This window comes from Drosophila teissieri, chromosome 3R, assembly GCF_016746235.2.
Source record: "Drosophila teissieri strain GT53w chromosome 3R, Prin_Dtei_1.1, whole genome shotgun sequence".
Classification (NCBI taxonomy): domain Eukaryota; kingdom Metazoa; phylum Arthropoda; class Insecta; order Diptera; family Drosophilidae; genus Drosophila; species Drosophila teissieri.
Window position 1 is genome coordinate 21,506,439 of NC_053032.1, and position 17,793 is coordinate 21,524,231.

At 45.3% G+C, this 17,793-nt stretch overlaps 1 protein-coding gene across 24 annotated transcripts in view; it reads right to left on the bottom strand.

Annotated features, from left to right (window-relative positions):
- Positions 1 to 17,793, bottom strand: part of LOC122622303 (protein lap4) — a 63,625-nt gene that overhangs the window by 27,845 nt on the left and 17,987 nt on the right. For 14 of the 24 annotated variants that reach the window (XR_006326293.1, XM_043800658.1, XM_043800656.1 and 11 more), the window contains exons 4-14: positions 16,714 to 17,296; positions 16,003 to 16,421; positions 12,240 to 12,454; positions 11,563 to 11,865; positions 11,423 to 11,502; positions 11,041 to 11,309; positions 4,138 to 4,721; positions 3,815 to 4,015; positions 3,557 to 3,743; positions 3,128 to 3,411; positions 1,903 to 2,187 (exon numbers count right to left, since the gene is read on the bottom strand). Coding sequence is in view for 23 of the 24 variants with exons in the window: in XM_043800658.1 (XP_043656593.1) it covers positions 1,903 to 2,187; positions 3,128 to 3,411; positions 3,557 to 3,743; positions 3,815 to 4,015; positions 4,138 to 4,721; positions 11,041 to 11,309; positions 11,423 to 11,502; positions 11,563 to 11,865; positions 12,240 to 12,454; positions 16,003 to 16,421; positions 16,714 to 17,296 (3,410 nt within the window). In the remaining variant the exon portion in view is untranslated. Of the gene's footprint in view, positions 1 to 1,902; positions 2,188 to 3,127; positions 3,412 to 3,556; positions 3,744 to 3,814; positions 4,016 to 4,137; positions 4,722 to 4,806; positions 5,159 to 10,045; positions 10,098 to 11,040; positions 11,310 to 11,422; positions 11,503 to 11,562; positions 11,866 to 12,239; positions 12,455 to 15,339; positions 15,419 to 16,002; positions 16,422 to 16,713; positions 17,297 to 17,793 lie in introns of those variants that run through there. The other 10 variants (XM_043800674.1, XM_043800671.1, XM_043800669.1 and 7 more) reach the window with 5 other exon arrangements.

Consider the following 17,793-nt stretch of genomic DNA (forward strand, 5'->3'; position numbering starts at 1 on the left):
GTACATACAAATTAAGGGGGCTACCCTTGCGGGAGACACAAAAACCAAGGCAAGCCAAACAAGCACCAACAGAAATAAAGTCATGCACTTAAGTCGAAGCATTCATTAAACATGAAAACATGAAAACCGAGTACCCGAAGTGATTCACATTCAATAAATAATGAATTCGTTTTGTGCTGTTCTTATGAATAACTTAATTTTAGATTAAACAACATGCACAAAGAGTGGGTGAAACGCCCACCGTATGCTGAATTTTCTTGGCTCACGCATTTTCACACAGATTTAAACAAAGCTCTTGCGGCTCCTGTGGTTGAGGTGAGCATCGTTTAGCTCAAGTGCTGGCATATTGCAACATCAAAGCATAATATTTCGGTTTTATATTCATTGCCGACAAACTCGCAACTAACTCCTGAGTACTGACACTGGCACTGGCACAGACATATCCACAAAGGCTCATTCGTGTCAAGATGCCAAATAAACACTGCCACTAACTCTTGCCAATTACCTCGGGAAATTGAATTCTTTCGAGTTCGAAGCCAACGGATGGGATATCTCACTCCGATGCGGAATGCAAACGCACGAGGGGAAAATAAATTAAAAACAATTAAATGTTTTATTTAACCGTGCCCCGGAGACAGACACACGGAGATGGAGATGGAGATTGCGCAGGCAAACAGAAATATTTAAAGTTTACTTATGGCCACACTCTGTCGCACACAAAATAAACGCTGTTGGGAACTCTTGTGAGTCATTTATAGTTTCCGAATCTTTTTTCGGCATGCACTCACTTTATTATTTAAGGATATTTGCATGCAGCATAGTTGGCCGCTTTAGTTATTTATGCTGCAAGTGGCAAGTGACACAGCTTGCCACATGCACAGACTCTCTGGGATTTCTTGCCGGGATTTGCATCACGTCGACAATGACACTGGAGTGGCTCTACGAAAAGTGAGTGAGTAAACCATTCTGTCGTTCAAACGAAAGACGCTTGCCGCTCAATTCAATAGATAAGGTTACTGTGAAAGAACACTAAATACAAGTGTTGGCCTGGCTATCAAAAACTGTAGCAGCACTTAGTAACCAAAAAGATAAACGATAAAAGATTGGAAAACCCCTCAAATGCATTATGGCTAATACCCACTTAAATAGATATTTTTGTAGGTTTCAAGCTATTTGCAAAAGAAACATAAACCAGGATTTTGGTGAAACAGATGGAAAATTATATTTATCCAGTGTTAGTAGAGGGAAAGTTAACTTAGTACAGAAACTACAGCATTGGCATGCAAAACTTCTTCCACATGTAAGTGAATTAAATTGAATTGATTAATCGCCTAATAGTATTTTCCAGCTTTATGCCCGTAACCAATGTAATCCAATTCCATCTCAACTGCTACTCAATTAGTCGGAGCAATCACAACTCTTGTAAATGTGCATGTTTTGCATAATGCTTGGCATGAAACAAATATGAGCTCGACGTACATCAAACTGGGGACCAATAGTTAAATCAAATCGTTTGCAAAACGCACATATATTTATTTAGCAAAATCAAATTGAAGATAGGACGCGCGGCCAGCCAATGGGTCAAAGTGTGCCAATTGTGGAAAATATAAATCGTAAATTAATTTAGAATTAAATTAGGTAAATTTTGGTGTGTGTTGTGCATCATGTACGGGTGTGCGTGCTTATGTGCGGTGACGAGAAAAGCTCGAGTTCCGTGCTGGGTACACTATATATAATTAATTTGTTACATATTTTTTCAGGTCATCTGAGCTACAGGATAGTGTGTGTCCGTGTGTCCGGATAACTTTGCTTGTGACATTTACACAACGATTTATTAACTCTTGGACTCTTGGGCAGCGAGTGTACGCGCTTCTAGTGTATGCGGGATGTGGAGATAGTCACCTCACTGATAAGCGGCTCCGCCAACTGATTGTCGGTGATGCGCGTCATCACCGTCTCCGTGAACGTGGACTTGGTGATCGTCTCGGTGACGCGGCCAAGTTCGGTGGGTGCCGCCGGGAACATGGGCAGATCCGGCTGAGGCTTATTCACATTCACCGTGACGGCACTCACGCCCACCTCGTTGGGCCGGGCCACATGCACCTGATGCTGACTGCCGCCGCTGAGGAAGTGTGCCGGGATCATCGCCTGGAAATCATCGCTGGTCAGCGGTCGCAACGAGGAGGGCTGCTCACCGTCGTGGTTGGGTGGGTGGTTGGTATGCACGTTGGTTGGTTGTTACGTGGTTTTTGGGTTTAGCAAAGTATTCGGAAATATCGGTTTTAAGCAAGTAGTTTTTTTTTTTTTTGATTTCGAGGGGGGTGGTGGGTTGATCAGAGAAAAAGAAACAAAAATATGTTGGTTTTTGTAAATTTTGGTTTCACTTTTGATGATGGGCTGTGCAGCCATCGTTAGATCTAGAACTAAGCTAACGTGCCTAACTATGAATATCATTAATTTAGATACAATCCTGCAAACGCCTCCTAGCATTTTGGCTCTTTTTCTCGATGGGTGCTCAACAAGCTGGGACATAAATCGGTGCAAACTTAGCAGCTAATCGGTCGATAATATACTATATATATTCGACTATGTATGCAAAATGAGCATATGGCATATGGCAGATATTGGGAGGACAAACAAGGCGCACAGGGCACATGCAAAACAAACACAAACAATTTCGTTATACATACGATTAGATGAGCAAATATATAGATCTAGCAGCTAGTGTTATGAGTATTTGATAATCTGGCGGAGAAATGGATTAGCACATATTAGGTAACTTACGACTATTTAGTGTGTTCATGTTTAAGTTTTGAATTTAGGTTTTTGGGCGCCAAATATCAACAACAATTTGCTTGGACGACTTGCGCTGCAGTTTATTGTTAGGATAACATTTTAAATTTCGGTTACTTACCTTTTAAGCTGATTGAAAATATTTGTAAGATACTGCAGCGCAAGCTTATACATTTTGGTTTTATCTTAATCCTACCGACTGATCATGATTGTAGAAAACAAAAAAGTAAGGTAACGAGCTTATGGGCAACATTAAAATGACGTGCAACTGGCTAAACAGGAAACTAGACTATGGTCTATGCCACTACTAAAGTTAACAATCCAACTTCCTTACCTGAGCCTCGCCAGAATCACCACTGGTGGTGGAGCCGGCCCCAATGTCTCCTCCATCTCCCATTGGAACGGAGTTAGTGCGACGGGGAGCGGGCACTGGTTGTCCCGTGGAGCTGTCTATCGTGGCAGCAGCAGTGGCAAATCCATTGGTTTTGCTGCTGGGCAGAGTGTTATTATTGTTGCTTATACTAGCTGGCACAGTGGGCGTCGGTGTGGGCGTGGTCGTAGCCAGGGTGTTGTACTTGTACGGCTGCTCAACTTCCCCCACCGATCGACTGAAATTAGCTGTTGGCAATGGAGGTGGAGGTGAGAAAAACACATTGGTTATTTAAAGCGCATGGAAATTACAAGTAGAAGAAAACAAGGGTTCAGCATTTCGTAGCATTAAGTTGCAGATGCTCAAATCTATGGAGTATTCCGATATACCCACCTGGTCGGTTGGCCAGATAGCCGGATGGGCTCAACGAGTTGAGCACTGCCGGACTGCGGGGACTCGTCGGCGGCTCCAGTGGACCTCTGTACTCGCGTTGCAGCACCAAGCGCACGAATCGCTGCGGTTCCGTCAAACAGGCGACGGCTGCGTCATGATGGGCTTCAGTCATATCGTTGCCGTTAATCTGTACAGGGAAATGCCATTAGCCTGGGTCAGAGATGGAAACGTCCGGCGTGTGGAACGCCGCCCACTCACCGCCATCACCCGGTCGCCCACCATAATTTTTCCATCACGGTGCGCCAGGCCGCCCTCGGTGAGGCGGGATATGAAAATGCCAGCGCAGTCGTCCTTGAACGGCGGCGAGCCCTTTCCGCCCGCAATGCTAAAGCCCAGTCCTTGGCCAATCTGATCGCGGATGAGCGTTGTGTGCAGCTGGATGTAGCTCAGTGGCGCCTCCTGAAATGACCGCACATCGAAAACCAGAAATCAATCACAAATAGTAAACGACAGTGGAGAGCAACGAGTGAAATGGCAGGGAGGTGGATTTGGTTAGGGGATGCATAACATGGATTACACACCCTGCCATTCAGTAGCAATCCATTGGGCGCAGCAGTCGCCGCAGGCTGCGCCGTTTGTGCGGCAGTGGGTGTGGCAAACACGTTGCCCGAATAGCTATGCGTTGGCGCCACCTGCTGAGTGGGCTGCTGTTGGGGCACAATTTCGATGGGTGCCGGGATGTAACGCTCGTGGCTAGTGGCTGCAGCCGGAGGGGCATCCGCCACCAGCGGTCGCGTCTCCACAGAGATTTGGGACACACTGCCGTCCTCGCTGAACACGGGGTGTCCAATCAAGCGAGTCACCTCGCGCTGTACCACCAAAACAAGTACGGCACCGCAGGCCTTTAGCACCTGCACCGCCTGATAGTGATCCGCATCCACGACAACAATGCCGTTGACCTTGATCACCTTGTCGCCCACTTTGAGGCCAGCCAAATCAGCGGGCCCCGCCTCGGTGACCCTCGATATGAAGATGCCATCATCGTCACCCTTGAAGGGCGTGGAGCCCTTGCCACCGGCAATGCTCAGACCCAATCCGGCTGCAGTGCGCTCGATGTGGATTTCGTACTGCTCCAAACGCAGCTCCGTAACGCCATCCAAGTTATCTGTAGGCAAAGAGATTTATTTATTTAATATCAAGCGAGTTATCAGAAGGAATATATTTATATTTCTTAATCCCCGAACTGTTACCATAATGCTGCCTCTGCCGTTCGTAATCCCGATCCACCGGATCATAGCTGGTCACTATCCGCACTCTTTTGCCCTTTCGCTGCAGCGATCCACTGGGACTCCGGTTGGAGGAGGCCAGTGAGCTGCGCAGGCTGCTCATCGCCGGACTATTGCGACCACTGCCAGCTCCGGAGTAGCTAAAGTTGCCGTTGCTGCGCTGGCCATTGCGGGGCAGGGTGTTGTTGCCCTCCTTGACTTTGATTTTGACATTGAACATGGCTTGATTTGCTTTTTATCTGAGTGCACTTTTTAATATAGGCAGCTGCCAGGCATCTTGTCCAGACACCCAGTGTATGTTATGTTGTGAGGCAACCTATTTTTTATTTGAATGCACTTTTCAATATGCGAAGCTAACTTTTCGTGCTACCATGCTCTGAGTTAAAGGAGCGCAATCGATCTGTGTCTGCCAGAGGAATAGATAAAAACAGGGACTGCTGGCTAAGTGGATAGCCCATATGCAACCATTCAAGTGCATTGGAACGGAAAACCCCATCGATGCGATGGAGCATCAGTGAAATTACACATTTATTGCGTTGATTTAATCGAATTTGAAACACCTTCCACCGAAGCAACAGTCGAAAGGATTCGTGTTCAGCATAAATTTTTGCCATGATGACATTTAAATTGAATGACCAAAAGTTGGCCAACAGCAGCTGGTACTTGGCCATAAACAGCAGTCAATGAACCGCTGCAAAAGCCATATTACCCCTCCACTAGAAACAGGCATTAAGCCAACGACCTTGGACGAGACCCCTCAGGACCCCCGCCCCCCAGCTGAGAAAACGACTTTGTATAATTATTAAATAAATAAACAGACAGTCTGCCAGAAAACCCTCAGACGTCCCTCAGGTCGAAGCGAAGGGACTGGAAGGCAGGCAGGAGGCAGGTGGTGTAAGAAAGATGAGTGCCAGTAACTTTTCCCATCTCAGAGGCACATTTATTGCTTTCATTTTCGCTATTGCTGATTTGCACTCAATAAATCCGTCGGCACTTTGGCCAACAAAATCATTTTCTTTTCCCATCTCCACATCCATCGACTGTCAAGAATTCGCCAGGATGGCGGGACGGGCGAAGACAGAGGGTCGGCTCTTGAGACAATTTCACTTTGTAATTGTATGCGAGTTTTCATGTTAATCAATGCATAAATGAAAAGACAGGGGCACTCAGCTCGAGCCTCACCTCCATCGCATCGATTCCTGTCTGCCTGTCAAGTCAACATTAATATTGCCGGATTTCAGTCTACTTCACCTGCAAACCGACATTGCCATTCACTCAATGTACCCTTATTGAGTTTGGTAAGTTGAGTGGGGTATTCAGAGAATTTGAATTTCTTTGCTTACAGAGCCAAATTTGTTTGTGCTTCATATATTCATAATTCAACAACTTCAATGGCATAGAAGTTTAAGCGAAGGTGTTGTGGCAGCAAAGTATGCTGTTTAAATGTTTTAAATGTTTTAAATGCCAACAACTCATCGCCCTACTTCTCAATTTGACTCTCTGAACTGCCGGACAAATGTGTAAACCGAAAGATATTTTTATGGATATGTATATGTATGTATATTTCGCCCCCACAACATATGCATGTTCCGAATAAAGCCATCTTTTCATGCTCTCCACCCAGATGAGTGGGAGAAAAACGGTCCGAGACAACAATAACCAGAGAAAAAGCCATAAAACAAAATAAGATTTTTGTCCCGGGGAGGAGAGCAAATGACACGTGCTGTGTGTTTTTATTCCGGTTCCCGAGGACGCCGGAATGTAGGCAATCTTTCTGGAGGGAGGGCAAGGCAGGGCAGGGCAGGGCAAGGAAAGTGAAGTTTTAATACGAACTGGAACAGAACAGGAACAGGAAGTGCACAAGAAGGATCGCATAAGACCATTTGTTTTCCTCATATTTCTTATCAGACTTATATTTTACTGATTGCCACAGTGCCTGCGAACTTTTTGCGGCACCCACTTAAGCGGGCATTTAAGCATTTTACGATGACATCACGCGTGCAGCTCAATGAGGTGAGCCCCGCAGTAAGGCCATCGTTTTGTGTCCTTCATCGCATCCGTAAAATAAATGGCATAAGCATAAACATATAAAAATTTAAATACACCAAGAGCAGCGAGAGCAACTCGTAAAATGAAGAGGTGGCAATAAGAAATGATGATTCCCCGAATGCATTAGCATTTGCACGCTGGCCATGAATCGCAATCGCAATCGCAAATCGGAATCTCCTACCAGCTGACAAATGCCAAATTCCAAAATCAATGGCAAGGAGCGGGGGAATCCTGCAGCTTCGCCAGTTCGCTGCTCTCTTTTTGTTTTGTCATTTATATGTAAATGACCATGTGGCAGAAGTCTTCGTCTCTGTCCCTGGGAAATTAGCCCACAGCATGGACACAACATGCCAGAAGGCAGAAATCATATTTCACCCGACTGTTTTTTCCTCACGGCATTCTGTGGCCAAGATGTGGACGGCACTGTCCAGGAGCCTCAGCTTGTCACATTTGTTATGACAAGTGGAAACAAAAAAGAAGAACTTGCACCACAACTTTTCCCGTTCATGCAAATTTCGCTTTCAACTCTGATGGAATTTAAGCCAATGACCGCACGGAATCAATCGATTTTAATTACCCCGACATTATCAATGGCAAGAGATCAATGATTCGAGTGCGCTTAAAACGACTTAAAGCCCTTTTGCAATCCACGAGAACTGAATTTTTTTTGTTTGCCCTTTATTGTTTCAGGCGCTTATGGAAAACGCTTTAGTTGTGAAGTGCTGGCAGGTTCCATGATTAATTGCCCACCAGGTTAAACGACGGGTAGCGATGCTGCAGCCTCTGACAAATTGCGAGTGTTAAGCTTTGGAAATCAACAAAAACGACCGTGCGACGTCCGCTTAAATGTGGCGACAAAAATTAATGAACAAAGTTTTTATGGGAGCATAAAATCACCCAGGAATATCCCGACAACAAAACCACACCAAGCTCCCTCCATCAAAACTGTCTGTTCTCCTTCGATTTTCACTGCAATCGAGCGATGTTTTTTTGAAAGGGGTGTGCGTTCACAACACTGCTATCTAATCAAACTTTGGAATGCCTAAGCCAATGTGATAAAGCAAAACAAGAAGGCACAAAAAAGGGGGGAGAATGAAACAAAACGAAACCGTTGTAGTAAAACAAACTGGCGATAAGGTGGCTCTGAATCATTATGAAATTTTTGGACACATACGTAGGAACATTACAACAAGGGAGGAACCAAACCAGCCCAGCGCCAGAGTACAGCAAAGTCAAGTGGTAGTTAATGACCTTGGTCCACCTGTCGTATGCGTTATTTCCCGATATCAGTGGGGCAGCACAGGTTTGCGTACTGATTAATGTGCTTAAAACGAAACGGATGATATCATGGGCGCGAAAAGCGCTTTTGGTAATGAAAACAGCTCAGAGTGTGTGTGTGTGTTAGTGTTCATTTTGATTCCATTTTGAGGGCAACAATTCAGGTCGTCACATTCCCGCATCCATGTTTGTTGACAAACCGATGTTCGCTTGGATTGGTTTGGTTTGCTGGGACAGACAGCCACCTCGGTGACAATTACTCGAATTTTCCACATTTCCATGCTATCAACATGGCGGCGAAAATATTGGAAAATACGCAGTGAAATTCTTTGACCAGGCGGCTCCCCCTCTCATTCTCTCTTCTCCGCTGCAGCTGGCGTTTATTGCATTTTTGTTTGTTTTCTAGCGCGAAAATTCTATTTTTCCTCTTATTTTAAGGGGGAGAGAAAACTGTCACGACTGTTGGCAGGGAGCGAGGGGGTTGGGAAAATTCCGCCACTGGGGAGTGGCGGTGTAAACGATAAACTTAGCATGCAACTGTGAAAAGCACAAGGCCTGAGGTTCAGGGCTATGATTCCATTCGCAAAACTTAAAACTTAAAACCAAATCGAATCGAAAATCGTGTTTGTTTGATGCCCATGATAGAAGGAATGCCAACTGCAAATAGTTTAAATTGCTGTTTGCACAAAAGCTGCAAGAGAACAGCAAATAATAATGCATACTTTGTTACATCAGTGATGAAAAGGGCGCACCGAACAAACAAACCGGGAAACCGACAAAGAATCATATATAAATATACAAGCACATTGACGAACACGCAACATACTGCGCAAAATTCAATAAGAATCCCATGCAATCAACGGCACAATACATAAATAATGAATGCCATTGCCTTGAGCTTATCAACGGTTTATTTATTGGCCAACATTGGTCGACTCGGACGGTACCATTCTATTTCGAAAGCGAAGGAGGTAACCGTGCTTTAAGAATCCTGCAGGAAATGTGCAGCAAATGTGTAGCAAATGCAGCTCATTGTTTGCCATCGTTGAATCCAGCAAAAAATTTATAAAAATAGAGAACAGCGTAGCGAAGAAATGTCAAAGGAATTGTGCAAATGTTGATTGTATTGCCGAAGCGGTTGCAATATCAAGCCAGGAAAAATCTGTGCAAAGGCGAAGGAAATTCCGGGAAACCGGATATGCACACAACCGTACCGAACCGAACTGAACCGAACCGAGCACACTTCTCATGTTTGCCATCTGCAAATATGCAACAGAAAACCCGGCAACGCTTGCTATATAAACAAGACTAAATTTACTTTCAAGTGGCTCATTTTCGGGGATATGCACTGCAGCCGATATGCAAATAGGGATGGCTACTTGGCCTGGGGCCTTTGCCTTCCTTCTGTTCCGTTTCCCAACCTTGAGCACTCGAATTGACGGAGAACTGCAGTCGAAATTCAATTACGGCCTCGGGCCATCATACGCTGCGTATGCGCAACGTGAGAAACTTTCCAGACGAATGACCCGCTGCCTCCTCCTCAACACCTCCATACAGGAATTATGGCAGGCGGCAGACAAAAATCGATAACAATATTCGCTCGAGACAACAAAAAACACGTAAGCAGAAAAAGTAGAGTCGAAGAAAAAACATTTCACACTCCCCCCCTTTGGGAGAAGTATTTAACAATGAAGTGAAATGATGTTTCCCTCTGCTTTTATGACTAAGTCAAGGTGTTGATATTTGCGTGTGAAGCTTCTGCTATTGTTATTGGCCAAGATCTCGGGAGTCTTGGCTATAACGCGCTCTCTGTTTTGAATGCCAATTGAGAAGCAACCAAAAATAATAAAAAACGTATAATAACAAGTGCAAATACACGGTGAGCTGCTGACGAATGTAGCGCGTCTCTCGCGACGTTGACAAAACGCAAGCGTAACTGAAGAATGACTAAAGCAGGCGGCGAGTGGGCCAAACGCCCAGACCCGGTCGCAAAGTCTGGCAATTGCACTCGATGTGGTCTCTGGTTTCTAGACTCTGTACTCTAGTCTCTCCGTAGCTCTCTGCTCACTCTCAGTTTTCCATACCCAGGTAGCCATGCCCATATAGCCCTAGCCACATATGTGTATAATGAGGCAACTCATTTCAGTTTCATTTGCACCGCACATTTTTTATCGCCATTCGGCGCTCTCTTCGCTTGTTTACCCTCTGCTTGGTTTGAGTGAGGTTTGCACAGTTTTTCCACTATCTCCGCTCATTTTTTATCAGCTTTTGCAAGCCGATATCGCTAGCTGATAAGCAGGCAAACACTACGTGCCTTGCCTATTTATAGGCCAGGTTAACGCTCAACTGTTGCGTGTATTTCACAAGCTCAACATGGTCTCTACACCTGTAGTATTCCGCTGGCATAACGCGCTTTTAATCGACTTGGCTCTCTTGCTAATAACCTCTCTTTTTTTCTGCCGATATAATTATGTCGGAAGTACTGGCCCATTGATGAGGCCTAGACCCCAAAAAAAAATATAAGAGTAGAGTGTATTTATATTTAGGTGGCGTGTGGAGAGCTGAAACAATTAAAGGGGGGCATGGGTGGTCTCTTTGTGGTTTCACTTTGCATCTAAAAAGTGGTCCAAGAGGATGCCAATTAAGTTTCCACTTCAGTGTCTGCCCGTCTGCCCGTCTACCCGTAAGGTCACCCAGTTGGCAAATGAGTGAAAATTACCAGTGCCCGCCCACTTTCATATCGATTTCCCATCAATGCCTGGCTATCACCCATGCAGCACCCACAGCACTTTGGCTGTTTTGGACACAGTTCTCAGTTCACAGAGATAGAGCAATATAAATGTAATTAATTGAAACAATTTCGGTATTTACCTGGGTCGGTGCTAGCCTCTGCTGCTTTGCCAGCCGGAATGGGCGAGAGCGAGGAGTCGAAGGGATGCTGCTGCTGTTGCTGCTCCTGCTCCTGCTCCACCTCCAGCTGCTCCTCCTCCTCAATTGGTGATGTCACTTTGCCGGACAGCGAGTGCTGCGGTGTGGTATCGTTGCGCTCCTGGGAGGCTAGGGCATTGGCCAAGATTTCACTGGCCTGCTTGTCGGTCAAGTGCTGGACACGCTTGTTCTTCAGGTGATGCGGAGTGTCCCTATGTAAGATATAATATAGTTAAGAATCAATAAACTACTTTCAAAATCAGTCTAGTCAAAATAGATACAAAGATCTTCCCTTAGCGATTAGTTAAAGATTTATATTGCTTACCTTCTGTGTAATTTGGGTGGCCTCTTGTAGAAGTCATCATCTTCGCCCTCCACTTGAAAGCCCACGCGGCGATCGGATTCCTAAGAAGTAAATTGAATATTGTTATAGGATATGTGATATTTGTGCATCGTAAAACTTACAAACTCATCCTCCTGCTCGTCATCATCCTGGACCTCATCTCCACCACCAACAGTGGCTGCTAATTCAGCCACCACAGCTGCCGTTGCCGCCTTCACATTGTTGGCGGTGGAGCTGGCTCCCTCTGGGCCACCCTGTACGCCGGCTGGGGCGACTATCGTCGTGGTTGGAGTGACTACACCCACAACCACTGGTTGCTTGGAATTTACACCAACGATGGGTTGCTGCACTGGGTGTGCCTGCTGCTGGTGATTGTTTGCAATGGTTCGTGTCTCGGTTGGGGTCTCGGCTAACTTGGTGCCGTTCTGCGGAGGAAAAGGGAAATTTGTATTTACTTGACTTTACATGGCACTCTACAGCTCCTCGAACAGAGTGTGTAAAATTATATCCTACATAAAGCATTCTGTAAAGCGTGTGTGTAAGTTACACTGCAATTTAAATAGCTTAAAAATGTATAATTGAATAGTAAACCAGTCAGCAATACCCAGTTAGTTTCGGTTTCTTTCTACTCAAGCTACTTAGCCTGTAGGCTTAATTCTAGGATTAGTATGCAGCCAAAACAGCATGACAACGTATGAAAGCAATCGTATATTTGCGCTGGAAAATGCTTAGAATTCTCCTATCGATGGAACCAATGCAGAAGCTTGGCATTCGGATCGAATTTGGGACCAGAACTCACCTCCTCCGGAAGGGTGACCAGATTGGCGTGCTCCTCGTTCCGACTGCGCTCCACCTTCAGCTTCTGCGCCTTGGCCTTGAGATCCTTGGGATGCGGCGTGTTCTGGCGCACGAAGGGCGTGTCCTTCTCCTGGGTGGCCTCCTCCGAGAACTTGACCACGGTGCGCGACGGTTCGCGCTCCTCGAACGGCTCCGAATCGGATTCCAGGTCACGGGCTGTTTCAGGGGCAAATCAAACGATTTCCATTAGCATATAAATCAACAGTGCAACGAGGTGTTTTGTGGGGTTCAAAATGGCTTTGGATTAGTGAACTGCATGCTCATGCACACACTTTTAATACGTAGTTGTTGGGATATACACATATGCACATATGTAGATATAATATATATGAAATATATGTATACAACGATATTTATTATATACAAACGGACTTATATTCAAAACGCTTAATGGTCTACGCTTTTGGTTTTGCACAAATCAATAAATAAACCAACCATTAAAACTACGAGCTGGCAAACCACTATTTTTGGACGCCGCAGCGTAAACATTTTGGCCAGTTTCTGCTGGCCAGGTCGGCTGGACCAACCAAGTCCACTGGCTAATCCATCAAGCGCTTATGAGAAGTGTGCGCGCCGTAAATTTTTCACACCACAATCACGGGTAAACAACATAAAAGTTGCAACACGTGGGGGCAGGCAGGCGGCAATCAGTGCTTCCCTGCCCCCCAGCCGAGAATCTCGGAGAGCAAAACCCCCAACCGAACCCCCAACTGACGGCCAATCAATCTATCTACGCAGCAAGTGCAGGGGATGGATGGCTGTTGCGGCAATAAACAAATGCAAATCACCGCTTTTTCGAGGCAGGAAGTGCCACTGGCTGAGCCCAAGTAGCTGCATCCACAGTCACAGTCACAGTCACAGCCGCAGTTACAGCGACGATGGCTGAATGTCCGGTCCGGCGCAGTCGTAACTTACAATCGTTACCGATTTTAGCATAGGCAAACAAATTCAGTGGCCTCCCCCAGTGGGGAGTCTGAGTTAAGTAAGCGCCAAGATGAAGATTTATGCAAATAGAAGACGACTTGTAATGGCAATGACAATAATAAGAGGCCATTTCGTGTCGGGTGCTCCGCATTTAAAATTATTTCCTCTTGTTTTTATTTGTCGAGCCAAGTCCCATGACTTTAATTGGATAACTTGAGCATAGCTTACATGGCACTGAGATGTGCGGGGAAAACAATAATGGCGACGTGATCTTGAAACTATTCACACATCCATCCAAATTGGTTGAGTTATGTGTGCTATTTGTGTGTCCACTTAATCCGTCATTGACCATTGATCGGTTGATCGCTTGATCGGTTGCGAAGTTACCAGACAAGTTGCTCTCCAAATATGCTGATGATATGCGCTATTTATAGGCAATCGCATAGGCCAAAACTCGTTTCGAAGCCAAATAACAGTTACAATATCTACTTATACATTCATTTCGATTGGGAAGCAACTACGCCACAGAACCGAAACCACAATAGCAACATTGGTAACAACAAATACAGGTTGAATCATGCGGCACTCAATCAGTGAATGTCACAGTGAAGATTGGTGATAAACGAATTCAGCTCTAGGCTGGCTAATTTACATATCTACAGGTATTCATGTAAACAATTTAATTGAATTTTGAACCATAAGAGATTTAAATCACAGCTACAATGTTACAAGGAGTTTACTGACAGTGTTAAGGAGTTTAAACGGGTTTGTTGAATCAAGAATTCTACCTAGCGAGGTCCTACTGTAGCCCCTGTGACAGGCCATTAATCAACAGTTAGTTTTGGTGGCATGCACACACGTACCACATCGAAACAAGCCGGGCGATTAATATTATTAACCAACGCAGCGTCATACACATAATTACATTGCTTGGCGATCTTGCCCCAGTTTTCTCTTTTTTGCCACGCCTTGCCCATGTGACGTCACACGCGTTGACATCACTCAAGTGCCACAAATGGCAGGGCCTTATACTCTGGATGTTCCATGGGCTAGCATATGGATGGATGGGTCGGAAGATGAAACGGTAATGGATCTTTGGTTCTAGCAGCCAACAACAAACAAATCGTCTATTTGCCCGCTTTGATCTGGCATGCTGCCACTGGTGGGCAGCAAAGACTGCTCAATCCGGGGGCAAAATAGATGCCAATCGCCAGCCAATCCCCAGTCCAAGTGGTTTTTTTCCAGGGTGTGGGAACCAGCGGCAAAAAACGGCACTGATCGGCGATGGGAAACACGCATGGGCCGTCAAATGAATGGAATATAAACACAAAATAATAACATAATCAAATCAAACAAGCCAAATCGAACACACTTTTATCATCCATCGCGCTGCGTTGCGTGTGTGAGAGTATTCTCAGTCACTATATAGAAAAGATAGATATATTCATGTTTTCCAGCCAACGCCCGGTCCTGAGACACCCAACTTATAAGAAAAACCACATAAAAAAAAAAATAACAACTTGTTGTCATGACGTCATTTTCGGGTGTTGGAGAAAACCGGTTAGTGTTTTTGTTTCAAACACTCAACACAGGCATTGTCAATGCTGACTGGCTTTTGGCCAGGCCAAGATGCGTTTCCAAAACCAAAAGTGTTGCGGAGCTGCGATGCTAACGTCTACGAAGAACCCAAGTGAACGGGGTTATGGTGGTTAAAATGTCAACCGGAATGGGTGTTAGATAGATTGTTTAGGTGTGTGGTATGCTATTAGATCATTGCCTTCATTCCAGGTCTTAGTCGGTTTGTTATTCGGAACTAGTTAGCTTTCTATTCAAAACATTCGTAACCAGAAGGCATTAAAGTATAAGTTCTAAGCTTCACATTCAAAACAAAGCGGGCATGCAAATGCTGGGCGGTCATGCTTCAAGTATGAAGTGGGCCAATATAGTAGAGTTTAAACTGATAACAATTGAATTTAAAATTTCATTTCCAAAGTAACTAGTTCGTTAAACCAAAACGAGCAACTCTACTATATGGACTTGTTAACTGTACAAGGCAGATACGAGTATAGCGTGTATTTTTATTGATACTAACAAAGAAGGTAATACTGAACGCAAACCTTTTTGCTGATAACTGAAGAATTCCGTCGAATCAAATTTTTCGCTTGATCTATAAAGCGTCATGGGTGGATAGTCTTTGATTGGATTGGTTTGGATTGGATGAACATAAAATCGAGGGTGAGTGGAGTGCAAATGTTGGAAGGAGGAGCGCGTGACGTGGCGGAATGCAAAGAAAATAATCGAAATCAGTATAGAACAGAATTATGGAAAAAGGTGCTCTTGCCGAAGCACGATTAGAAGATAAATTTAGTCACAAATATAGGTGAAAACTTGCTGGGAGTATAACATTGAATTGAAATTTGAAAGATTTGCCGAAAGTTTTGTAAATATTCTTTTGGGTTCACCCAATTGGATTGGGCAAGGTATACAAACGTACGGAGCTTGGATAGCGCTCGTTTGTTGGCGATGTTTGCTCACTTTGTGCGGTTTATCTTATCGCGGAAATGCGAGCATAGATGGAAGATATTGCATAACGATACGGGGGACGGGGTACCGGGGTATTGTGGAATCTATGTCAGGTGCTGATAAGGGCACATAACTTGGCCAAATTTGGCCCACCGCGAGCAGACAGCGCCAAATGTGGAGCAACCTTTAACCACTGGGTGGGTTAAACCACAGGGCAATCTATACGTACAGCTCGTTGCTGACTCATCCAAACTCACCTGGGGTAATTGGCTGGTATTCCTGCTGGGGCAGCAGATAGCACGACAACACCTGTTCGCCCGTCTCCGCATCCGTGTCCGGCTGAAAGGTGAGCAGCGGCTGTGACTGATTCTCCGACAGCCAGACGGCCTTCAGCTGCAGATTGACCAGCGAGTAGGGCAGATACAGCAACTGATTCCCGCTCACATCGAGCACATGCAGCACGGTGCAGTTGCCCAGCTCTGGCGGCAGCTTCTTCAGCTTGTTGTCCCGCAGACTCAGCACGCCCAGATTGGCACACTGGCCAATCTCCAGGGGCAGGTACTCCAGGGCATTGCGATCCACGTTCAGGTTGCTCAGCTTGGTCATCTGGCCAATGGAGGCGGGCAGCTCGGAGAGGAAGTTCTCGGTTAGTATCAGCTCCTGCATGTTCTCGCAACTGTAGTAAAACAAGACAGATTAGATGCATAATTAATTTTTGATATTGAACATAAAATATTTGTTTGCGAAGAACGGTTTCTATTTTTAGATACAAACAAGTATTTTGTTTGGGCCTGGCAAATGTTGTGGTATAACCACGATAAGATAACCAAACGTTATGAACTGGAAAACCAAACTGTGTAGATATTGCATTGTTCTTACAAGGCTCCAATTACACGATTTATATTGGCTTCTACTATATATTAAAAATCTACTATACTATATATTTAAAATCAACCTGTATTACTTACTTTCCGAGCGTATCGTTCAACCGCTGCAATCGATTCTGATCCAGTTTCAGGATGGTCAGTCGGCTCAGCTTGGCAATGCCATCGGGCAGTGCCTCCAGCAGATTCTGGGCCAGATCGAGGTCCGTCAGGCTGACCAGGCCGCTGATCTCGTTGGGCAGCTCCTCCAAGCGATTCTCGGAGACATCGAGGTAGGTCAGTTTGGTTAGAAGTCCCAGCTCCGGCGGCAAACGCTGCAGCTGATTGTGATCCAGCCAAAGTTCGTGCAGACCGGGCAGATATCCCAGATAGGGTGGTAGATCCTCGATTTCGTTGTCGCCCAAGTCCAGACGCTTCAGCTTCGTCAGCTGGCTTATTGTCTCGGGCAGGTGCTTGAGCAGATTCTCGCGCAGCTCCAGAGATTCCAACTGAGTTAGGCTGCCAAAATCCGCCGGCAATGTGGTGAGCGACATGTCGTTGAGGCCCAGGACGGTCAGGTTCTTTAGCTGGGAGAAGCCCGAGGGCAGCTTGGGTATCGGGTTCGAACTGAAATCGGCCACCTGCAGGCTCTGCAGATGCTTGATATCGTCGGGAATGTCGGGTATATCTGGAAAAAAACGGGAAGAAGGGAAAACATATTGTTTACTGATTGCTGTTATGGCTTTTCAATGAGCCAAAGCCAAAGCCAAGCTCGTTGGTTATCGGGTTACACATTTCTATCTGCTCGGCTGATTGACTTGCTCACGCATGAATTGCTCCAAAGGGCCGCGTTAATATATTAATAAATTTGCTATAAATATTCCATGGGACCCACTGGGCGAGCGATTTCCGCATATGGCCTTGTCACTGTCTATCAATTCAGTTTTTCACTCTTAAAGTCTGACATTTTTGTTGTGGAAAGACTATTAAGTTTTACATATACGTACATGCATATATAGAGCGGAGTTTCAACCTCTTTTGGCCAAGGATTTCGTTATTATTGTTTGGCCCGCGCTGATAGAGCGAGACGAAGCGTAAAATGACAAACGAAACTTGTTGATCGAATAAATTTTTCGAGCTGCCAAAGCGGAAATGCGCACGCAAAGGACCCGGGAAATGGGAAAA